General features: G+C 43.4%; 1 protein-coding gene across 1 annotated transcript in view; it reads right to left on the bottom strand.

Annotated features, from left to right (window-relative positions):
• The window catches only part of DCAF10 (DDB1 and CUL4 associated factor 10), a 656,523-nt gene that overhangs the window by 164,313 nt on the left and 467,356 nt on the right, over positions 1 to 24,854 (bottom strand). The window contains exon 6 of the mRNA XM_044059359.1: positions 5,263 to 5,408. Coding sequence (XP_043915294.1) covers positions 5,263 to 5,408 — 146 coding nt within the window. The remainder of the gene's footprint in view (positions 1 to 5,262; positions 5,409 to 24,854) is intronic.

The following is a 24,854-nucleotide window of genomic DNA, read 5'->3' as shown; positions in this document are numbered from 1 at the left end:
TAACAGGCATGCCTCCTAATCACACATCCAGTAACTGCGGATGCCTCCTAATCACACATCCAGTAACTGCGGCCCTGCAGGAGGCCTCTAAAGAATCAAAACCACACTGCAAAGTATGCTTTCCAACTTGTTCAGCTGCATGCAATAATTCCTGCAATTCTTTATTTTCTGCACATTCTGAAATCATTTTCTGTTTCAGCAATCCCATTACATGTTGTTGGTACTTAAGCATATGAAATTGACAATCTAAGGCCCTGATTGCCAAGGTTGCAGATGTATAAACTTTTTTCCCCCATCTGTCCAGTGCCCTAGAATCTCTGTCAGAGGGGGTAGGTTTTTTTCCTGTTGAGGCCTTAACTCCCTTTGGACCCTGTGAAATAGTTTCTGGATCAGCAGCAGGATTTCTAAATAAAAATGTATGAGAGTCGGGGACTCTGTAATATCTGTCAGGCTTACTGGGAGCCGGAGGTAAGGAGTCAGGGGTCAAGCTCGACTCCGAAAACACATCATCCACAATGTCTAAAATAGGGGAAATGGCTAAAGGCTTATGCTGAGGGAGAAGGAAATCCTTGAGCCTCTTTTTTGATTCTGAGAAGTCTTGACTCTCCCAGTAAAAATGCTCCCTCAAAGTATGCAAGGTTTTCCCAAATGAATAATCTTCAGGAGGAGATGCAGATGGAATAGACTCCTCTGCATCAGAATCCTCATAGGGAGGTACGGATAATTCCTGATCAGAAGAGGAATCAGAAGAAATAGAAACCTGACCTGAAGAATCATAATCAGTGTCTTGCCTAGGCCTCTTATCTGGAGGGGGATGGGTACCCCTCATCAAGGTAATAAGGTCTTCAGCCATTTTGATCATCTGATTTTTAGGCATAGAGGCCTGTGCACGTGGCTCATGTGTCTTTTTTTAGGTTTAGAAGTTGCTTTTGTCTTTGGTTTTGCAGCTGTCGTCGGTTTGATGTACAAATGTTGAGGTCTGAATACACCCTCAGAAGCCGGTGCCTGCTCAGCAGCTCCAGACCCATCCGAGGGAGATGCATCCGTCAGTCCAATACCTTGAGTATCTTGCGGTATGCCGGACTCCACATGGGTGTCGGAAGAGGCCTGCGACTCGAAGGTAGCGGGTATCAGGGGCTGCGAAAGCGCCTCACTGAGTACCGGAGAGCTAGCGACTGGCTTAGGAGAAGCTTCGCCGTCGGTTTTGGATCTCGACTGCCTTTCTCTGTCCTTTTCTTTGCGTTTTTTATGTACTCCGGTAGTCGGATTGCTATCCGACATTTCTGGGTAGTTAAATCTGTTTCCAAAATACTTTGATGCAAAAATATACAGACGCTTAATAGTGCGTTGGTTAAATCTAGCACAAAACAGACAGCCAGGCACGTTGTGATTAGGGCCTAGGCAAGGAATACAGTTTGTTTCTTTCGGCTTTTCCCGGTTAGGGGTCGCCACAGCGGAACTCTGGTCCGCTAATGATTGGCAGTAGATTTTTACGTGCTGGCTTGCCAGGCCTAACACACAACCTTCAACGAAGGAACGCCCATTCACGCATGTCGACACACAGAAGACGCTCTGAGAATCGAACGGGCAACGTCTAACTGTGAGGCGACAACGCTACCACAGCACCACCTCCGCAGTATAAATGAAAATCCTTATGAGGTATTTGCTTCCCACAAGTAATACAATTAACTTTTTCTGACATTGGTAGAAAGTTTCCCCAACGGGGTACTTAGCTTTAGTGAAGACTTCGGTTTTGAAACTCAAACTCGAATATGTCAGTAGTCGGCCGACCGGCACTTGTGAAATGCTTCTGCTTCAGGGCATCACGCGGCAAGAAAGACTAAAGAAAATGGCGTCGGCTGCATGTTTTGTAACCCTGACGTCATGGAAGAGAAGGCGGCAGCCGACGCAGGACCCAAGACTTTGGAATTCAGGCCGCTGAGGGCAACCTGCCAGCAGATTACCCAAATGTAATGACTGCAACAGTGAAACACAAAGAACATCTTGGGAGTTCTTGTGATCTAGCTTGCGAGGAAACAAATGACACAAACAAGCAGAGAGTCTTTACTTATTGTTTTATTCCTGTGAAGGTAAAATCACAGTTATCTATGCAAATCTAGTGTGCGTGCACAGAAGATACAAACAAGGCAACTCAGGAAACTATGTATAAATTTATTCATATAAAAACACCAATAAGCTTTTGCAAGCTGCTTTTTCAAGTTGAATACAAAAAGGACCAAATCTGATTTTTTTTTTTTAAAGATCAGATGACACAATCTAATTCTACTGGTCAATCACTTCTGGCTTTTAACACGGATTTTAAACCTGTACAACCATTCAGACCTGGATGTTTATTTATATGCAAAAGATTTGAACACCTACATTCAAGGTTCTCTGCTTCAGTTTTCTAATCACCAACTCTTGTGTGTTTATGCATGTGATCTTTTGGAGTTTCATCGTACAGCTTGAAATTTGCCCGTGGCTGTACTGGAATTTTGTTCTGTGTAGAAGATACTTGCCTTTACTGGTGTGGACACAGAAGAACACAGGCAGAGGAGTAGGCTGACTGAGGTTTGTCTCTTCCTATTTTTGGAAACAAAAGGACTTTTTCTGTGGAAAACCACATATAGAGGGGAAGATGATAGGGCTTGCAATTCTGATATTCACCTAGCTGAGGTGATGGGCACCAGAAACCATGTCTTCCATGAAAGGAATTTTAAGACTGTAAGATGTTGGTTCAATCAAAGGGTGCTCTAGTTAATGATTCTAGCACAAAGTTTATATACCAAGAAGGGAGCAAGATCTTTAATAAGAGGATATAAAATGAAGGCTCCTTTCAAAAATGCCTTGCTGAGCTTATGGGTTGTCAAAAAGTACTGCTGGAAGCCATTGTGGAAATTAGAAAATGGATGCCAATTACATTTTAATTGTGGAATAATTGGAGCCAGCACCAAAAAACTGTACAGAAACTGGAAAACTGCTGGAATAGAGGCAGAAAAAAGATCTCAGTTTCTCTTTATGGGATAATCAAGAGAATATTCCACTTACTTCTGCAGGTCTTACAAATGGATTCTTTTTGAGATTCTTAATTCCAGGGCATGTATAAAGTGTTACATAAAGTCTACAGTGCTCCTTGGAGGACAGTGAGCCTTCCTTGCACCTACATGCCAAGAAATGCTGCAATGGAACTAAAATAATCAGATTACTGTTAATGAGTTTTCATAGAGGAATACACAGATGTAGTGTGTGTGTGCCTGGTTTAACTATGAGTCATCAGTGATTGTTGACACCCTAATGTGCTATTACAAGTGCAAGATTTCTTTTTTGTTTAATGACCCATACTAACGCATCTTAGAGAGCTCACATTTCTCTAAAATACTACTTAAATGTACTTGCTCTAAGATCACTGTAAGGGGCAGGAGGGGACACAGCCTCCACATTAGGGGTTACAGGAGGGCCCGGTAGCCCCATAAAACTGACTTAGCAGTGAAGCTGCAAGTATCAACAGTTAATGTTTCACTGTAACTGCAGTATCTAGTGATCGCATTTCTTTGTTTCAATCAGTAACGCAGAAACTATTTTTTTAATACCCCTCCCAACTTCTGCCCTCTCACAATCAAGAAGCCCATATGCTCCCCTGTGGGGAGAGAGATGATCTAAAAATGTCATTATCCCAAAAGCCATCAAGGCTTTTCTTGGTTTAACTCCCAACTCCTTCATCAGCAGCTTACACATGTACTCAGAGGAGACGGCAATAAAAGCTATCAAGAAGTGGGTTGGCATAACCAACCATTTCCAGTTCTCTGCTGCATTTCAACATCTTGCTCTCTTGTAGGTTTTAGCACTGAACTGAGACTGACCACCTCCACATGGGACAGGTGAGTTGGCATCAGCCACTCAACTCCACCTTCCCCCCACCTGGCTTTTCCAGCATCCCCAGCTACTAGCTTGATTGTGGTTTAACTGCCGGGGATTCATATCTCTACACTAGCTATAAGGTTGAGTTTGAACACATCAAGCATCAGTCATGGTGTAGGACGTGGTACTGTTGTCCCCTAAACGGACTCACAGCTAACAGCTGGCAAGTTGTCTTGCAGTAGTGTATGGTCAGACGCCCTGCCATCCTCATGTTGCGTGTCAGATTCTTGGAATAATTAGCTGTCACCCTGCAAGCCCTTCCATGAGGCATCACCAATGCCCCGCTGCCCTACCTTTGTGCTGCTTCTCAATGTGTTAGGGCTGTAGCTCTACAGCCATGAGGGCCTGTAGCTCGGAAACTCTTCTTGCTGAAGTAACTGCTAGCAGCAGAGCTGTCTTCCATGATAAGAACTTATATCAGTGGTAGCAGCTGGTTCAAATGGAGGCAGGGTGAGCTTTTCCAACACATAGTTGAGGTCCTATGAAATGGTCTTCCTTGATCTCAGCTGCTCTGTTCAGTTCTCCTTGGAATCGTATAACATGCATCATGTACTAGGTCTTCTTGCTAGCCGTCACTACATGTCCATGTTTGCTCAAACTGCAGTTTAAATGCTCTTTGAGGACATCTCTTCCTGAAGACCATGTCAAGAAGTTTTCTGCTGCTTCCTACCTCCAGATCTGACAAAAAAAATAATTTCTTCTGGACTCACCTATTTTGATATCACCACAGAATTTAGTTCTTGCTGTCCAAATGTTTATCAACCATCTAAATTCGGACATAAAAGATTTAATTACCAACCACTATACTGAAACACTACTCCCAAACTCTCCATGGTACAAACCAATATTTACACCTGTATATAGTTCAAAAACTAACTTGCAGGAAACAATTTTAGCCCTTATGCTGTACAAAAGCTACACTCACCTACCTTACCCAAGCAATGGCACAGATTGAGGTAAGAATCTGAAACGGTGACCTAACCTACTATACAGTAGGACTAGAAAGGGTTTCAGTAGTATGAATTACCAAGAAAAAAATGTGGCCCTAATCACAAGAAGCCAAGAAGATGAGTTAAGTTTATTACTTGCATGGTACATTCTGTACTCTATATGCATATACTTAACCAGAAAGGCTGATGCTATGCCACTTCAAGGATTATGCATATCTGAATGAAAAAGGCTGTGGTGACCCAAAAGATGAAAACTGTAGACTCCAGCTGAGTGGTATTACTATCCACTGCTACAACTCTTTGTAACATCACCTAATGCAAGAAGATTTGCAGCAAGCTAGCCTTCTTCAATAATGGCATTAAAAAGGGAGTATGAATGCTCGAATGGTGTTACCTCTTGATCATCTGTGTTACTGGAGCATCGCAAGAGTGTGGCCCATCCCTTTGGATGAAGTTGCAGAGAGGTAATACAGTTGCCACGTTCCTTTTCACCAGGAACTTCTGGGGTCAAAACCTCTAGACTATTTCGAGGAGATCCTCCTAAAAAAAGAAAAAAAGAATGATTGTTCAGAAATGAAATTTAATCTTTTCATATAACTGCTATGCTGATTTTGAGGAAACAAATATGAGACTAACAATATATTGTGAGCTGCATGCAAACTAAATCGCAAACAGAACAAAGCAGTCACACACAATAAAATAGAGTCGCATCAACATGTCCAGCATCAATAAAGAATTAGGAGCTGCATATCCCAAAGTATGCCTCGTGTCAAATAAGGGCAAGAAAAAAGGCTTACTAAGCAGTGACCGTCATTCTAGAAAGTCCACAAAGTAAAGCTGTGCTGCAAAGATGCCCAAAGAATTTATTTTTATTTATTTATTTTACATTTGTTGACCGGGATAGTCCGACTGGATGCATGTCCATTTTCAGCGGAGGCCCAGGGAGAAAAGCTCCAAGGGTAAGCAGATACAGCATTACATAATACCAGCATTATATATTACAGACAGACTATTTACAGAGATTACATAAGTAAGCAAGTTAAACAAGTTTCACAGGTTACAGTTAATCCTAAACCCAAGTCAGGATTAAATTAAATTACACAGTAAACTGGTTAACAGATTTTTACACATTCTAGAGAGAGTTAGCCAGGCTTGATACACTGACATAGCCAGTTAAGTGACAAATGTTGTTTGAGTCTAGTTTTAAATTGACCTAAGGTGGAAAAGTAAGGTAATACCAGCTGGAAGAGAGTTCCAGGATCTACTTACAGAGTTTGCAAAGAGAGAATCACCGGCTGTGTTACTAATTTTGCTAGTCTGAATTAGTAGTTTGTTAGAGGATCGAAGCGGTCTAGGATGGTTATAGGGGGTGATAATATTTTTAAGTGGAGTATTGTCCGGATTATAGAGGATTTTATAAGCCATAATCAGTTGGTTATACTGGATTAGGCTGGGTAGTTCAAGCCACCCAAGCTGATTTAAATTGATGCAATGATGTGTCCTAAAAGGCAGCCCAGTGGCAAACCTGGCAATGTGGTTGTAGCAAACAGAGTTTGTTAAGGACAGTCTAGTTTAAATTCGAGAGTAGAGGGGATGCATACAGAAGGGTTGAAAGAAGGTGAGAGCGAGCTATGGCAATTTTAGCTGGAGGGGTTAAGGAAGGCTTTTATTCTGTAAAGTGACCCTAGTTTTTTATTGATGGTTTTGATAGTTTGGTTAACATGTAGGTCAAACTTTAGATTATTGTCTATGATGACACCTAATAGTATTGTAGATGGGTCAGGGGAGATTATTGTGCCATCATTTGATTTTATGGTAAAGGTGAAAGCGGTAGATGTACGTGATGGTGCAAATAACATCATTTTAGTTTTTTTGAGATTTAGGATCAGACGATGTTCAGAAAGCCAGTTTTCTATTGTATTAAAGGTGGTGCATTGTATACATCTCCAAAACTGCCTAGTTAAATATGACAATGCTGTCAAGTATGGAAGCATACTGCAAGCAGACAGAAAAGTGGAAAGTGACTGCAATTCAGAAATTCTTCAAGCAGAAGTTATGGCCATTAGGAAAACAGTTTTCAAGTCAAAAACCTGTGAGGTGCAGAAGCTGCCGGCTCAAATAGTAGTAGTGGCAATTATTCCAGTACACAGTTTAGATCCAAAGGTGGGGAGGGGGTCCTTGTTGGGTGATCAAGTGGAGGACCTCTTCAAGGAACTGTTTCACTTGTAGTAAGAAGTAAGGTTGGGGATCCTGAGGAAGGCAGGTAGAGATAACACATGCATGTACTTTCAATGAAGAATAAGGTAAGCCTGATTTGTAAAGTTCCGACAGGTATTTGGGGATCATGGGCACTGTTGTCTTGTTTGAGTGACAGGCATTTTTACGGTACCAAAGCAAGAATACTTTCTATTTAGCTAAATATGATTACGGTACCAAAGCAAGAATATTTTCTATTTAGCTGGATACAATTTCCTTGTACTTGGTTTCCTAGCCTTCTCGATGACTGCAATCTTGCCCTCAATTTACACACACCTATAAGAAATGTGTGCTAAACCATCTGATGTGTCAGCCGTACCGTCCTTCCAGTTAGGCTGCATGAGTGAATCTGTTTTGAGATGCAAGGTCCACAAACTTAGGCAGTAACACAGGTTTCATCTTTATTGTGCACATTAGGACAGGAAAGAGACTATGCTGCCTTTGCGAAAAAGGTGTTGAAAGTAGCATTCTGGTCTATCTTCTTGTAACTTCTGAATTACACTAAGGATAGACATGAGATAATGTGTAAAGAAAAACTCCCACCCAAATGACGGAGGTAACTGCTGTCTAGGCTTCTCAGGTGGGTATTACAATGCAATATTTTCTCAACTGTTTCTTGAAGAAAAAGATTTATTTCCTGCACACCCAACTTCTGGAACAAGTCCAGAAATCTGACCTGTTCAGCATCTACTTGTGATGGTCTGCTTCTGTTCTGTTTGGGTAATCTGCCAGGACATTCTCCAAGGATGGAATGCAAGATGCTCCTGGACCGGGTATCAAGCTTCCATGTCCAACCTGTACAAAAAGTGAGGGATCCCCCAGCTTGATGCATCACATTACTGTTGTGTTCTCTGTGAGGATATGCAAGGTCCCATGTTGTCACACCTGTCTAAAGGCTTTCATGGCTAAACTACAGATATCTTTTGATGTATATGTGCTTCTTCCTCTATGTTTTGTTCCAGGTCAGCTGAACGAGCACCAAATACTACTTCCAAGGAGTATACAGATAGTATACGAGTGTCTAGACATGGTTTGAAAGGGATCTGTACTATAAACTTGATGAATGAGATTCGCTTATTTGATTTACCATAGGAGTTCTTTCTTGATACAAGGCAGTAGAGGAATGTGGTAGTCAAGGGAGTGAGCATGCTGAGCTACCACTGCTGCTTTCTCACAAGAACCTTTGTCAAGGGGACCATTAGGATTAAACTATCAACACGGGCTGGAACCTCAACCCCTTATTCATTGTTTTACATACCTTTGCAGGGAGTTCAGTTGCACTTAACCATTACAGACCCAATTGTCCTGCACCTCCTGTTTCTCAGCATGTCCAATGTTGCCCCCAACACTAGAATCAAGAACCTTAACCTTGCCCAACAGATGCATAATACACAATAGAGGGATAGGTTTATAACCCAGCACCTTGCAAACTTCTGGAATAAACTTCCCCTACGTGATATGCAGTGTTAAAAACTGTGAGACTCAATCTTTCTTCAAATATAAACTAGATTACGCCAGGATTGACTGCTATGGCCCTTCCTGGAGAAAGGAGGTGCTGCCTGAGGGAAGATAATCACAAAGCAAGAATGGTCATGGCCTTGAATATCTATTAACTATGTAAACCCAAGGTCCTGAGGTATTGCCTGGTTGCAATTTTATTCTACTGTAGAATGGAACTGAAAAATGTGCTCAAAAACAGCATCTTCTCTGCGAGAAGGAATGGCAGTGTCCAGAAGGGCTCTCTACAACTGAACCCGCTGGGATTTTTTGTTATTTGGGTAGATTCCAGAGGGTCCCAGAGTCCAAAGAAGGCCAGGATGTACCATGGGAAAGAAGGCCAGGATGTACCATGGGAAAGAAGGCCAGGATATACCATGGGAAAGAAGGCCAGGATATACCATGGGAAAGAAGGCCAGGATATACCATGGGACAGACATCTCTACTTGGGTGGGGTTTGTATGAGACAAAGGTCCAGGTAAGAACAGTTATAAATGCACTTGGTCCTGCAATAAGCAGTTACTGGAACCAAACAGTTACCCTAGATGCAGTAGATAAACGATGGGGAAAGAAAGTAAATAGGTAATGGTGACTTCCTAGTTTGAATTGCAGGTACTGTCTGTGCAATGAGGCTATGGGTATGTGGAGTTAGACATCTTTCAGGTCCACCCATAAAAGTGTTGGGAGATGGAACACAAGTAGCAGGGCCTACAAGATTAGCATTTTGAACTTTGGCACTTTTAAAAGTTTGTTTAGCCCCGAGAAGTTTAAGACAAGTTCCCATGGGCAGTCTTTGCTTGGACTAAGATAAATCTTGAATGGAACCCAATGCCTTCCTACTAGTCTGATACACTCTATGGCCCTCTGATACAGGACTACTTGAAGTACCGGCCCCAACAAGATACCTCTGTTTTCTAGACACTAAAGGAATGCATAAAAAGCTTTGCCTGCTTTATGAACTGGAGCCTGTACCGCTGTCCCAGGACTATTGGAATCCAGGCATCTTGTGTGATTTTTTTTTTTCCCCCTACTCTTTCAAAAATAGTCAGAGGCTAACCCTATCATTTGAGAAGGGAAGAAGTTTATAGGGAAGGGGTTTTGGGTTGGGATGGGATTTGACGGGTGAGGGTACAGATAGGGAGGCACTCTATTGATTTATCAACCACCGCTTTGAGGTGCCTCAGCCATAAGTACCCCCAGACTTTCCTTTTGATTAGCCTGCCATTTTCTCCTGAACTGGTCTTTCTTTCATGGATTCAGAGTTTACAAGGTAGAATCAGTCCATACAGCATAATCCTGCACCTCAACTGAAGGATAAATCAAGTCCCACCTATTCAAAATGTAAGGGTTGCCATAAAGGAATCAAGGGTACCACTCTTTTATATGCAATGGAAGATTACTCCAGAAATTGGGGGATAACTATGTAATAAGCCCGTCCCTTCAACATGTCTATTTGTGCAGGAGATTTAAGTCTTTAGTTTGAGTATCTGAGAAGTCATTTGCTTTGTAGAGGTACACATGATTAAGGAGAGCTTGGTCCTTAACAGCAAGGAATGGTAGACAAAATCAAAACAGAGCACAGGAATAGAGTGTCAAGCCTGACTTGGTAGTGGAGAGCCTTTAATTCTGTGATTTTTTTTTTTTTGTTAGGAATAGGGGTATTGGCATGATGTGTTCAGACAGATACATACTTGAGTGTACATATATTCTACTACTGGTCTGATTAGGGAATGGTACAGCACTGAGTAATGATGACTTCTTTTGACATGAATGAGATACTTTTTAAGGACCTTCATGACTGTTTGCTATGTGGTTTTCAAAGGATAGGGAACCATCTGTGAAGGTGTCGAGAATTCTGACAGTTTATTAGTCTGGAGTGGGGTGTTGTCTATAGTTAAAGCTGCTGTCAAGATTTCTCTATAAAGGTGATAATATTACACTTTGCTGTATTTAATTTAAGCCAATTTCCAATATACCATTAATTTGTGTGGTTTAGCCCTTGAAGTAGTTGCGCAGTCCTGGATGTTGAACAAATGACAGCAGCCGACTTGCAGTCATAAGCAATTTACTTAACTTTATATCTGGTTAGTGGTTTGAAGATCCAAGAAGTAAATGCCAAACAGAAGGGGTCAAGGTGCTGCGCCCTGAAGAATACTACTAGTCACATTTTTGATTTTGGAAGTGGAACCTGCTATTTTAACTATGTGGATTCTATCTGTGAACCAGTTTGCTATCCTTATCTTACAAAGGAAGGTTCTACAATTAGGCCTTTAAGTTTATTTACAAATTCAGCATTGGGAATAGTGGCAAAGGCCTTGGCTAGGTTGAGTTGCACTACATCAACTGCCTTGGTACTACATACAGCTTCAGTGATGTTCTCAAAGTTGTTTACTAAATGAAGTAAATGTAATCTACCGACAAAACCATATTGCTTTGCATCTACAGCAGATTTGTTTTGCATCAGAATGTATGAAATCAGATATAATATGTTCCATGGCTTTGCAAATTAGTCTTGCTAGGCTGATGCATCTATAGCGCACAGGATCTTAGTAGGAGTCCACATTACGCAGTGGCATAAAGAAAGCTGTTTTTCATTTCTCAGGAATACTTCCTGTGGTTATGCTTAATTCAACAGTTTTAGGAGGGGGGTTAACAGAGAGCATGTCAGGAGATGTTGATTAAGCAACTTAATATGTACCGTCGAGGCACACAGGGATGATATTTTTAGCTTTGGACTGCACTTAGAACATTTTCCATAACTTTCTTGAGGAGAAGGGATTAGGTATTTGGGGAATTTCAATGACTGTTTTTGGTTTGAAGTAGACACAAATTTTATCTGCAAGTATATCAGCAACATTCTTATGGCTGGTGTCCATAATACCATTACATGTTGATTCAGAGCAATGCTGCGTTGCTTATCATCTGAAGTATTTTTCAATATATCATTGGACCTGGATCATTTTAATTTGTGCTCATCTTTGATCTTCCTTATGGTAGCTTCAGATTTTTGATTAAGGTTTTGATAGCCTTTAACGTGGGTAGACTGTTACATTATCAGTCTCAATTAGCTTTACTTATCATACAGCTTATTCATTTTGGCATTCCTCCAAAGTGGTATATTTGTTATGTTCCCCAATATATTTGATTTGACAGCTTGGTTTATGCTACTTATAATGGGAGTAAAATACATTGGTATAAGTGAGAGTGGGGGCTGGAGAATATAGTTTTAATAGGTTTGGCTTTCTACAGTCCCTAAATCCAGAAGTGTTTGTTGTGATAGACAAACTCTAAAAGAGTAGGTTACTGACTTGGGAACTGATCTGACCACACGTGACAATACTACAGGAGCAGAGTACGTAAATGCAATGTTAGTGAGGATGAGGTTAAGATTCTGATCCCAGGATCAGCTCTGCGACACACAGCGATTAAGCCCCGACTACACTGAAGGTGAACGGAGTTCAGTTAGTGGCTCAGCTGGCCATGGAGGTCAACAGTGAGCAGTCAATGCTGGCTCACCCACCCTGGGGAGGAGAGAATGCTCTGACTTGGCACATGGGTGGCACTTGTTGGAAGCACTAAGTGTTCATCACCCAGTGGAGTTCTGAGCGAGCTCAGCTTTCACTACTTTAGTTAACTCTCAATACTTAGCAGGGGAGGTACCTGCAGACAAAGGCACACTTCCCTTGGAAGGTAGCGATTGCAGCCTCAGCTGCCACTGGGGATGCATCCAAAGGGACAGAACAGGCCACCACCTAGGACCAGTAAGCCAGTCTGCTTCTTAACCTCCGACTCCAAATGGAGAATGGAGGGTTGATGGGGGCTCCCAGGCAGGAATGACTGGGCTGCAGGGCTCTTTCTCATCTTGAGAACATCATGCCCGTTTCACTAGAATGAATGGGTCAACTGGATGAAGGTACAGGAGCCAATGGGCACAGTCCTGGGAGAAGCAAAAGTGGAGTTTAACCCCTAGTAGGCTGGTTAGCTATATGTGCAAGGCAGTTACCATTTACTAAGTCTTGGGATCTCTGGGGAAGAGATTCTCCAGCTAAAATGATGGATAGTCAAAAATCGCCAACATTTTTTTTTTTTTTTTTTTAAACTTGTGGGGAACTCAGTAAGCACATTCAGAAATCTTTCAAGGTTGCTTTGAGGACACGGTAGTTGACCTGTAGCAGGAAATGAAGTGATAATTTATCTTGTCTGGGGGCAATTTGAAGTTCATTGTGCTATGTTTTCTGTCAAGCGATAACTGGGTTTCTGGCACATACTAATACACCCTCCAAAGTTTCAAAAAGGTCTAAATGGGTGACAAGACACTGAAACCCAAGAGGGAGCTTAGTCAATGCACTGAAAAAGTCTCTATTACAACACAGCTATGGATGTGTTCAAGCATGAGTCTCATGACTCAGCAATTTACTGTGAAGACTTCTAGCATTTGAGCACAGAAACCTTGATGAGGTTCAGAATGGGAATTACTGAAAAGCTGTTATGCTGGAATGTCCAAGAAGGTGGGCTTTTCCTAAAAAGGAGCAAAGGTTTTGGCTAATATGTGCAATCTATGGAATAACTGCTGCAGGGCATCCATGGTAAAGAATGGATGGTAAAGCAGATGCCCTACGCTGACCTCCTTAAAAAACTCCAGCTATACCCTGTCGTATATCGTCTACTCACAGGCAATCTCTGCTGAACATATAAGGCCATGTCAAACCCAGAGCTGTTGGACATGCTACACTTAAAGAAATCCCAATCCCTCAGAGCCACACGCTCCAGGGATCTAAACCTTGTCATCACAATAAACAAAACATGCTGGAGGGATAGGCTCCTGACCCAGAGACTCCCCAGACTCTGGAATAGATTGCCCATACATGTCAAGCAGAGTGCCTCTTTGGCCCTCTTCAAAAGGAACCTTGACAATTTGATGGGAGAAAGGAAATTCACCCTGGGGATCACGTCAGTCACCCTGCTAGACAGGGGTCCAGGGAAGTAAACAGTGTGGGAAGAAATAGCCAGGGAATTGTTATGGCTAGGCTTGTATAGGCCGTAGGGCTGATAGCCTAGTTCCAACCTATGAACCTATGCTGGGCAGTGACCATCTCGTCCTAAGTTGACACATCCTTATTTCCAAGAATGACACTAGTTACTTAGCAAATTGTTTAAGCTGCTTATCTTTTTTTTTGGTATATGGACACCACTTGAGATGAGGCTACAATTACACTCAAAATCTGAGTCTTACATAAATTTGACATATGCACAACAAGCTCCAATGTCTGCCCATGTCTTTTCGGGTTTGGCACCTCAGGTCATTCACAACTAATATTAACTACCACAAGGTATTACTCATTTACCTCATCTGAAGGACAGTATAGACTGGCACTAAAAAGGCAGCCAGTTATCACCCTGTGTTTGTCCAGTCTAATGAGTACAGTCAGTGTGTGCCTGATGATGGAATTGCCAGTAACTAGAGCAGTTTTACTTGCACGCACAGACTTAGCATCAGTGAAAGGTTTTTAGTCTGCAGCCTTGTGACTCGTTGAGCTTCTGGAGTTACGGGTGAGCTGTGTTAAAAAGATTGCTGAAGAGGCTCTTTAATTCCAATTCTTGAAGGTTTAGGGGACGATTTTTTTTATAACCACAACATATGTTGGTTTAGTGTGATCTGTGGAAATACGGTTGGATTTATATACTGCTTAGCAACCATGCATGCAAGCGGGATTACAGCCTCCTAGTTATATAGATAATTACATCTCTCAAATCAGGTGACTTGGGTCCAGTAGCAGCTGGTTGTTGGTAAGCACTACCCAAGTTCCTATACTGTCTCAGAACACTAAGTGCAATAACACAGGAAAAAGTATGGTTGTGTACACTTACCATAATTGTGTACACTTACCATAAATGTAGATGTTCCAGTGTATTCACTGTTGCAGTCATCACATTTGGGTTATCTGCCTACAGGTAGCCCTCAGATGGCCTGAATACCAGAGTCTTGGATTCCTGCGTCGGACGCTCTCTCTTCTTCCATGATGTCAGGGGCATAAAACATGCAGTCGATGCCATTAAATCAGTTTTTCTTGCCTCAGATGTCAGGTTCTCCCACAATGGGAAGCAATTATATGTTATGGTACACATCCATCAAAAAGCAAATACACCAGAAAAATTAAATACACCAAACAAGAAGGAAAGGTAGAGAAGTCAGGGGGCTAGTGGGAGGGTAACCAAGACTACAACAGTGAATACACTCGAACATCTACATTTATGGTAAGTGTATACAACAGTACTATGTTCTTCGTGTTTCACTGTTGCAGTCATCACATTTGGGTTGATTCCCAAAGCTAAGGAAGGGAGGAGGAAGTCAGAGAGCATTAGGGCCAGCTATTAAGCACTGCAAGACTGCAGTGGCAAAACCAACTCTGGATTTAGAAAAAATAGGCATGTGGTAATGCTTGGTGAAGGTATGTACAGAGCTCCAGGTAGCAGCTTCTAGGATGTCCCTGGTAGGGACTCCTCTGGGAAAGGCTGTAGAGGTAGATGCAGCCCTGGTGGAATGTGATCTTATCCCCTGTGGGGTAGGTTTTTCATGGTGCTTGTAGCAGAAATGAATGCAATGGGCTATCCATTTAGAAATGGTTTGCTTTGAAATGGCCTTCCTCTCTGCCCCTGCAGCAAAGCCCACTAGCAGCTGTTCAGATTTTCTGAGAGGCTTAGTCCTGTCCAAATAAATTCTAACTTGTCTGTGCACGTCCAGAGAGTGCAGTATTCATTCTCCTTTGTTTTGTGGAGTAGGGAAAAAAGTAGGCAAATGAACTGACTGATTTAGGGCCACACTAGACACCACCTTGGGCAAGGACTGGTCCTGAGGGAAACCCTGTCTGCATGGAAGATAAAGGGTTCCACTGCCATGAGGGCCTGTAATTCAGACACTCTTTTTGATGAAGTGATGGCTAGAAAGAAGGCTGTTTTCCAAGAAAGGAATTTCAACTCTGCAGTTGCAGCTGGCTCAAAGGGAGGGAGAGTGAGCTTTTTCAATACAAAGTTAAGGCCCCAGGCTGGAGTAGGGGCTCTTCTGGGGGTCTTAAATTTCTGGCCCCTCTAAGGAATTGCTTTAGCAGGGGATAAGAGAAGAGGGATGGCTCAGTATTATAATGCGCTGAAATGGCAGAGGCATGAATTTTAATTGATGAGAAGGGTAGGCCCTTGTGGAGCATTTCTGTAAGTACTGAATATGAGGTAAGCTGGGCACCACTGAGCCCATCCCCCAAGTATGGCTCCAGGAACAGTATCTCTTCCACTTTTCAGCATAGGATTTTCTGGTACTAGGCCTCCATGCCTCCAGAATGACATCTAGCACCTGCTTGCTGATGGATGCTATTACAGAGCTCAGGGAATTAGCCAGGCTGCAAGGTTCAGGGTTTGAAGTGGAAGGTGCAGAATTTGACCCGCCTGCTGGGTCAGCAGGGGAGGGGTCTGAGGCAGGTGCCATGGTTCCAGCAGTGTCATACTGCGCAAGAGGGGGTACCAGTGCTGGCGTGGTCAGTCTGGTGCAATCGGTATTGTCCTTGGCTTGTCCGGTTTGATCTTTTGCAGAAGCTTAAGGCATAAACTGAGCGGCTTTCCCAGGTAAAGGACAGGGCATCCACTTTCCAAGCTTGACTGTGGGAAGTCCTTGTGCAGAATTTGTCCAATTGGTAGTTCTGAGGGGAGGCAAACTGGTCTATCTCTGGAGTCTCCCATTTGTTCCTCAAGAGGTTGAATATTTTTGGTTCCAGTTTCTATTTGTGTGGGTCCATGAGATTTCTGCTTAGGTCGTCTGCCAGTGAAATGTAGCTTGCCTGGCAGGAATTGAGCTTGTACGTGCATTTCGTAGCTCAAGGCTGTGTTCCACAGAGCCATGACTAGTCTGCACAAAGGGTACGAGTGGGTTCCCCCCCTGCTTGTTTATATACCACATAACAGTGGTGTTGTCTGATGTCCCGGAAGAATGTGGTCTTTGAAAACTGTCAGGAAATTCTGTACAGCATTTCTTTTTGGTTGATAAGCAGGTGCATCTGTTTTGGGTACCATTTGTCCTGAATGCACTACCCTGCCAAGTGAGCCCCCCATTTATAGTCTGATGAGTCTGTCAGGGTTTGGGCGGCAGGGGGTTAGAGTGAAACGGAGCCCCTTGTTGTGGTAGCAGGCCTCTGCCCACCAAAGGAACTCTGTCTTTATACAAGGAATGAGAGGAATCATTCATTCCAGGTCCTGAGAATGTTGACACCATAGGCTTTTTAGATACCATTGTAGTTTCATCATATGCAGTCTTGCATATGGAATTAGTAGAATGCAAGAAGCCATGAACCCCAGGGCTTGCAGAATTTTCCTTGCAGATAGCTGGGTCTTTGTGGCCAATAGTTTGAAGTAGGTTGTCAAATAAACTTGTTTCGCTGGGGTGAGGTAAGCCATCTGGGAAGTTGTGTTCAAGCTTGCTCCCAGGAATACAATCTGTTGGCAGGGTACTAGGTGAAATTTCTTTTTGTTTATGGTGTACCCCAGTGAGGTTAGAAGTTTCTTTACGAATGCCAGATGTTTTAATAGCAAGTCCTGGCTTTCTGCCTGAAATCAGACAATCGTCCAAGTATGGGTATATTTGAATATTTCTCTGCCTGCAAAATGCAATGGCTGGAGCTAGACACTTTGTGAATACCCTGGGCGCAGTAGATAAGCCAAAGGGAAGTGCAGAGAAAGTACAGTTGTGTACCTACCATAAATGTAGATGTTCGAGTGTATTCACAGTTGCAGTCATTACAATTGGGTTATCCTGCTGGCAGGCTACCCGCAGTCGGCCCGAGTTCCAAAGTCTAGGTCTGGCGTCAGTTGCTATCGCTTCCTCCCTGACGTCAGTGCGCCAGGGGTATAAAAGATGCAGCCGACGCCATTATCTTCAGTTTTTCTTGCCCCAGATGTCAGGTGCCCCTAAATAGGTAGGCTAAATTATGCCAATAAGCATGCACACACAAAAAACTTTTCCTTCATCTACAAGCATGCACTAAAATAAACAATACCTTCATCTACAAGCAAATACACCACATAGGTTGTATAGAATGAGAATTTTTTTATTTAATTCTTTGTAGGCCAATTCCTGCTAAATCTGGGAGGCTGTACCTGTAAGAAATCCTTCACTGTTTGCATAGATTTAGCTTTGTCCTCCATTTTCTTCAACACCTCTTCTGCTTTAACACCAAACAAGGTATCATGTTGTAATGGAGCATCTAATAGCTTTGCTTTAACATGATCGGGCAGATTCTGTTCTTTTATCCAAGCATGCCTCCTAATGACAGAACCTGTAACTGCGGCCCTGCAGGAGGCCTCTAGAGAATCAAAACCACATTGCAAAGTATGCTTTCCCACTTGTTCAGCTGCATGCAATAAATCCTGCATTTCCTTGTTTTCTGCACATTCTGAATTTGTCAACATTTTCTGTTTAAGCAGTGAAATAAGATATTGCTGATATTTAAGCATATGAAACTGACAATTTAAAGCTTTTACAGCCAAGATAGCAGAAGTACAAATCTTTTTCCCCCGTCTGTCCAGGGCCCTTGAATCCCTATCAGAGGGGATAGGGTTTTTTGCAGTGGAAGCCTTGACCCCCTTGGGACCCTGAGAAATAGTGTCTGGGTCGGCAGCAGGGTTTTTGTAAAGAAATTTATGAGAATCAGGAACCCTTTAGTATCTCTGTCTGGCTTAACAGGAGCTGGTGGTAAAGAGTCAGGAGACTGACCGGACTCTGAAAATACATCATCTACAATGTCTAAAAAGTGCAGTTGTGTACCAACCATAAATGTAGATGTTTGAGTGTATTCACTGTTGCAGTCATTACACTTGGGTTATCCTGCTGACAGGCTACCCGCAGTCGGCCTGAATTCCAAAGTCTTGGTCTGGAGAAAGTTGCTGTCGCCAGTGCACCAGGGGTATAAAAGATGCAGCCGACGCCATTGTCTTCAGTTTTTCTTGCCCCAGATGTCAGGTGCCCCCAAAAGGGTAGGTTAAAAATTATGCCAATAAAAAAGCATGCATTAAAAAATAACATTACCTTCATCTACAAGCAAATACACCACATAGGTTGTATAGAATAGAGAAGTACAGATAAGTACCAGCAAAGAAAGGGGGATGGTGGGTGGGTAACCTGGACTGCAACAGTGAATACACTCGAACATCTACATTTATGGTAGGTACAGAACTGTACTATGTTCATCGTGTTTCACTGTTGCAGTCATTACAATTGGGTTGAATCCCAAAGCTAAGGTTGGGAGGCTGGCTAAATAGGATTAGGAGAGGCTATCAGGCCCTGCAGAACTGAAGTGGCAAAGCCTGCCCTGGATTTAGAGTAGAGAGGTAAGTGATAGTGCTTTGTAAAAGTATGCACTGAACTCCAAGTTGCAACCTCTAAGATGTCTTTGGTTGGTTCTCCCTCTAAGGAAGGCTGCTGAAGTGGCTGCTGCTCTGGTTGAATGTGGCCTAATGCCCTTAGGCACTGATTTGCCATGTTGTGCATAGCAGAAACGAATGCAGTGACCTATCCATTTTGAAATAGTCTGCTTAGAGATAGCTTTTCCTTGTGATCCTGCAGCATATGCCACTAAGAGCTGCTCAGTCTTTCTGAAAGCTTTAGTTCTGTCCAAGTAGAAGCGTAGCTGCCTGTGTATGTCCAAAGAATGTAGGAGTCTCTCACCCTTATTCTGTGGGTTTGGATAAAAAGTAGGTAAATGAATGGTTTGCTTAGGGCCACACTGGACACAACCTTAGGCATAAATGTCGGGTTCGTCCTCGGAGAAACCCTGTCTGGATGGAAAATGATAAAAAGGTTCCACAGCCATGAGTGCCTGTAACTCTGAGACTCGTTTTGCAGAGGTTATTGCTAGGAGCAGAGCTGTTTTCCATGATAAAAACTTTATCTCAGCTGTATTGGCTGGCTCAAATGGCGGCAGTGAGTTTTTCCAAGACAGAGTTGAGGTCCCATGCAGGTATTGGTGCTCTCCTTGTGGGTCTTAAATTTTTGGCCCCTCTGAGGTACTGCCTTAGCAATGGATGAGAAAAAAGAGGTGGTTCCGTATTGTAATGAGCTGAAATGGCAGAGGCATGGATTTTAACTGATGAAAAGTATAGGCCTTTGTCCAGCATCTCAGTTAGGTATTGCAAAATCTGAGGAATATTTGGTACAACCGTGGTAATTCCTTGTGCCTGGTTCCAAACGCAGAATCTCTTCCATTTTTCTGCATAAGATTTTCTGGTACTGGGCCTCCTGGCCTCCAAAATAACATCCATCACTGCTTTAGAGAGAGATTTGTTCTGAATGGCTACATTATCCACCATGCTGCCAGATTTAGGGTCCTGAGTTGGCTGTGGAGGATCTGATTTTTTGTTGGGTCAGTAAGTGAGGAATTAGAGGTAATGTCCAGGCTGGGCCTTGAGACAAGCTCTTTAGGATTGGGTACCAGTGCTGGCAGGACCAGTCTGGGGCAATCAGAATCATGTTAGGCTTCTCTTGTCTGACCTTTAGGAGTACTTTGGGGAGGCAGAGGAGGAAAGGCATAAACTGTTAGGGTTTCCCAGCTGAATGATAGAGCATCCACTTTCCATGCTTGCTTGTGATAAGTCCTTGTGCAGAACCTCTGTAGTTGGCAGTTGTGGGGGGAGGCAAATAGATCTATGCCTGGGCATCCCCATTCCTTTGTTATCATGCTGAAGACTTGTGGATCCAGTTTCCACTCGTGGGGATCCGTGAGGTTTCTGCTTAATTTGTCTGCCAGGGTATTTATCTTTCCTGGCAGGATATGTGCTTGCAGGTGTACTTGATAAGTCAATGCTGTGTCCCACAAAGTCATGGCTTGTCTGCAGAGGGGGTAGGAATGTGTGCCCCCTGCTTGTTTATTTACCACACAACTGTAGTATTGTCCGTCCTTATCAGTAATTGTCCTGGATGAAGTAGATCCTTGAAAGTTGTCAGGGCATTCTGAACAGCTAGCATCTCTTTTTGATTGATATGAAGATGCCTTTGGCTTGTGGGCCATGTGCCCTGAATACATGTTCCTGCCATGTGGGCTCCCCAGGCATAATCTGATTCATCTGTTATTGACGGTCTGGCTGTGGGTTGGTTGAATGGCTGTCCCTTGTGGTGACAGGCCTGTGCCCACCATCAAAACTCCTGTTGCACGCAAGGAAGGATGGTAATTAATGTTTCCAGGCTGTGGCAATGTTGAGTCCAAACCCTTTTTAGATACCATTGTAGTTTCCTCATATGCAGTCTGGCATATGGAATTAGTAGAATGCAGGATGCCATGAAGCCCAAAGCCTGCAGAATTTTTCTTGCACATAACTGGGTCTTTGTTGCCAACATTTTGAAGTAAGAAGTCAGTTGCCTTTGTTTGGCGTGAGATAAGCCATCTGGGCAATTGTATTTAAGCTTGCACCCAGGAATATTATCTCTTGAGAAGGTACTAGTTTTGATTTCTTTTAGTTTACTGTGTACCCTAGGCAAATTGATAATCTTTTTACAAATGCCAGTAAAATGTCCTTGTTCTCTGCTTGAATAAGGCAGTCGTCCAAATAAGGATATATTTGAATTCCTCTTTGTCTGCAAAATGCAATTACTGGTGCCAGGCATTTTGTAAAGACCCTAGGTGCAGTAGATAAGCCAAAGGGCAGTGCAGAGAATTGGTAGTGCATTGAGCCAGCTATGAATCTGAGGTATTTTCTGCAAGATTGTCTGATTAGTACATGAAGGTATGCCTCATTTAGGTCCAAAATTACAAGCCAAGCTTTCTTTCCCAGCATGGGCAGAAGCTGCTGCAGTCTCAACATTTTGAATATTGGAACTTCCAGAAAAGTATTTAGAATAGACAGGTCCAGTATTGGTCTCCAGGCTTTGTCCTTTCTGGGTACCAAGAAAAGTCTTGAGTAAAATCCTTGTCCCTGCTCTTGCTGTGGTACTTGCTGAATGGCCCTCATGTCCATGAGGGATGAAACTTGTTTTTGTGCCTCTGCCCATTGATTGTGTGGCAGGTCTGGCATACCTTTTGCCCTTGGCAGGGTGTGAAAGTGGAACCTGTAGCCCTGGGACAGTATATTCAAGACCCATTTGTCCTGGGTGATCCTGTGCCAATTCTGAGATAGAAGTGCTAGTTTTCCCCCCAAGGGGGCTGCCAAAGAATAAGTGCTTGGTGCTGGCAGAGGAAAGTCATTGGGACTGTTTCCTGTATGGCTGTGATTTGTCTTCTCCGCTTTTGGGGGTAGAAGTGCCCCACTGTTTAGGCCTGTATGAGCCCTGGGGCTGGGGTCTGTCTCTGGGGCGTCTGTACCTGCCTCTTTGTGGCCTGTCTGACACTGGAAAGGACCAATTCTTTGTAGGCCAGTTCCTGCTAAATCTGGGTGGCTGTACATGTAAGAAATCCTTTACTGTTTGCATAGATTTCGCTTTGTCCTCCATTTTCTTCAACACCTCCTCTGCTTTAACACAAAATAAAGTATCATGCTGTAATGGAGCATCTAATAATTTTGCTTTAACATGATCAGGCAGATTCTGTTCCTTTAACCAAGCATGCCTCCTAATGACAGAACCCGTAACTGCGGCCCTGCAAGAGGCCTCCAGAGAATCAAAACCACATTGCAATGTATGCTTTCCCACTTGTTCAGTTGCATGCAATAAATCCTGCATTTCCTCATTTTCTGCACAATCAGAATTAGTCAACATTTTCTGTTTAAGTAGTGACATTAAGTATTGCTGATATTTAAGCATATGAAATTGACAGTTTAATGCCCTCACAGCCAAAGTAGCAGAAGTGTAAACCTTTTTCCCCCATCTGTCTAGTGCCCTTGAATCCCTATCAGAGGGAATAGGATTTTTGCAGTGGAAGCCTTGACCCCTTTGGGACCCTGAGAAATGGTTTCTGGGTCAGCAGCAGGGTTTTTATAAAGAAATTTATGTGACTCCGGAACCCTGTAGTATGTCTGGTTTAACAGGGGCAGGGGGTAGAGAGTCAGGAGAAAGGCCGGACTCTGAAAATACATCATCCACAATGTCTACCACAGGGGGAATAGCAAGAGACATGTGCTGAGGTAGCAAAAGGAAATCTCTAAGCCTTTTCTTAGATTCTGAGTAGTCTTGGCTCTCCCAGTGGAAGTGCTCCCTCATGGTATACAGGGTTTCCCCAAAAGAATAATCCTCAGGAGGAGAGGCTGAAGGGATAGATTCTTCAGCATCAGAATCCTCATAGGGAGGAAGAGAGTATTCCTGCTCAGAGGAGTCGTCAGAGGAAATGGAAACCTGATCTGAAGATTCATATTCTGTCTCTTGCCTAGGCCTCTTATCAGGAGGGGGATGGGAACCCCTGATCAAGGCAATTAGGTCTTCGGACATTTTGAGCATCTGTTTTTTTAGGCATGGAAGTCTGTCCAGGAGAATGCTGTACTTGTTTCTTTGTCTTTAGAGCTGCTTTAGTCTTTGCCTTTGAAGCTGTGGCTGGCTTAACATATAACTGTGTAGGTCTGAAAACACCCTCAGAAGCCGATGCCTGCTCAGCGGCTCCGGACCCATCTGAGGGGATAGCTTCCGAGTGTCCAATACCTTGAGTATCCAGAGGCCTAGTTGGCTCCACGTGGGAGTCGGCAACGGCCTGTGGCTCTGAGGCAGTGGGCTTCAAGGGCTGCGAAAGTGCCTCACTGAGAACCAGCAACTGGCTTAGCGGTAGCCTCGTCATCGGTTTTGGACCTCAGATGCCTGCCCTTTTCTTTTTCCTTGCGCTTTTTGTAAACTCCGGTCGTCGGCTGTTCCGACGGCATTATATAATTGAATCTTCGGCCAAAGTAATGAAAGGCAAAATCATACCGATGCTTAATAGTGAGTTGGTTAAATCTAGCGCAAAACCGACAGCTAGCAATGTTGTGATCAGGGCCCTAGGCAAGGAATACAGTAAGAATGAAAGTCCTTATGAGGTATTTGCTTCCCACAAGAAATACAATTGTTAACTTTTTCTGACATCGGTCTGGAGCAAGAAAAATGTTTCCCCAATGGGGTACTTAGCTTTAATGAAGACTTCGGATATGAAATTCGTCTTTGAAAATCTCAGGAGTCGGCCGACCGGCACTTGCGAACTGCTTTTGCTTCGGGCACCGCGCGGCAAGAAAGACTGAAGAAAATGGCGTCGGCTGCATCTTTTATACCCCTGATGCACTGACGTCCGACGCCGGACCAAGACTTTGGAATTCAGGCCGACTGCGGGTAGCCTGCCAGCAGGATAACCCAAGTGTAATGACTGCAACAGTGAAACACGATGAACATCAGGAGGAATAGCAAGGGGCCTGTGCTGGGGTAATAAAAGGAAATCTCTGAGCCTTTTCTTGGATTCTGAGAAATCTTGGCTCTCCCAATGGAAATGCTCCCTTCATAGTATGCAGGGTCTCCCCAAAAGAATAATCCTCAGGAGGTGAGGCTGAAGGGATAGATTCTTCAGCATCAGAATCCTCATAGGGAGGAAGGGAATATTCCTGTTCAGAAGAGGAATCAGAAGAAATGGAAACCTGATCTGAAGATTCATATTCTATCTCTTGCCCACGCCTTTTATCAGGAGGGGGATGGGAACCCCTGATCAAAGTAAGTAGGTCTTCGGCCATTTTAAGCATCTGTTTTTTAGGCATGGAGGCCTGTCCAGGAGAATGCTGTACTTGTTTCTTTGTCTTTAGAGCTGCTTTAGTCTTTGCCTTTGAAGCTGAAGATGGCTGTACATATAACTGTGTAGGCCTGAAAACACCCTCAGAAGCCGATGCCTGCTCAGCGGCTCTGGACTCATCTGAGGGAATAGTTTCCGAGTGTCCAATACCTTGAGTATCCAGCGGCCTAGTCGGCTCCACGTGGGAGTCGGAAGTGGCCTGTGGTTCTGAGGTAGCAGGCGTCAGGGGCTGCGAAAGCGTCTCACTGAGAACTGGCGAACCGGCGACAGGGCTAACAGATGCCTCGTCTGTTTTGGACCTTGAATGCCTGTCCTTTTCTTTGCTTTTTTTATAAACTCCGGTAGTCGGCTGTTCCGACGGCATTATATAATTGAATCTTCTGCCAAAGCAATGAAATGCAAAATCGTATCGACGCTTAATAGTGCGTTGGTTAAATCCAGCACAAAACCGACAACTAGCAACGTCATGGTCAGGGCCTAGGCAAGGAATACAGTAAGAATGAAAATCCTTATGAGGTATTTGCTTCCCACAAGA

Source organism: Protopterus annectens, chromosome 17.part0 (genome assembly GCF_019279795.1).
Source record: "Protopterus annectens isolate FY-2018-M chromosome 17.part0, PAN1.0, whole genome shotgun sequence".
NCBI lineage: Eukaryota > Metazoa > Chordata > Ceratodontiformes > Protopteridae > Protopterus > Protopterus annectens.
The sequence above is the reverse complement of the archived record's forward strand: the minus strand, read 5'-3'. Positions and strand labels throughout refer to the sequence as shown.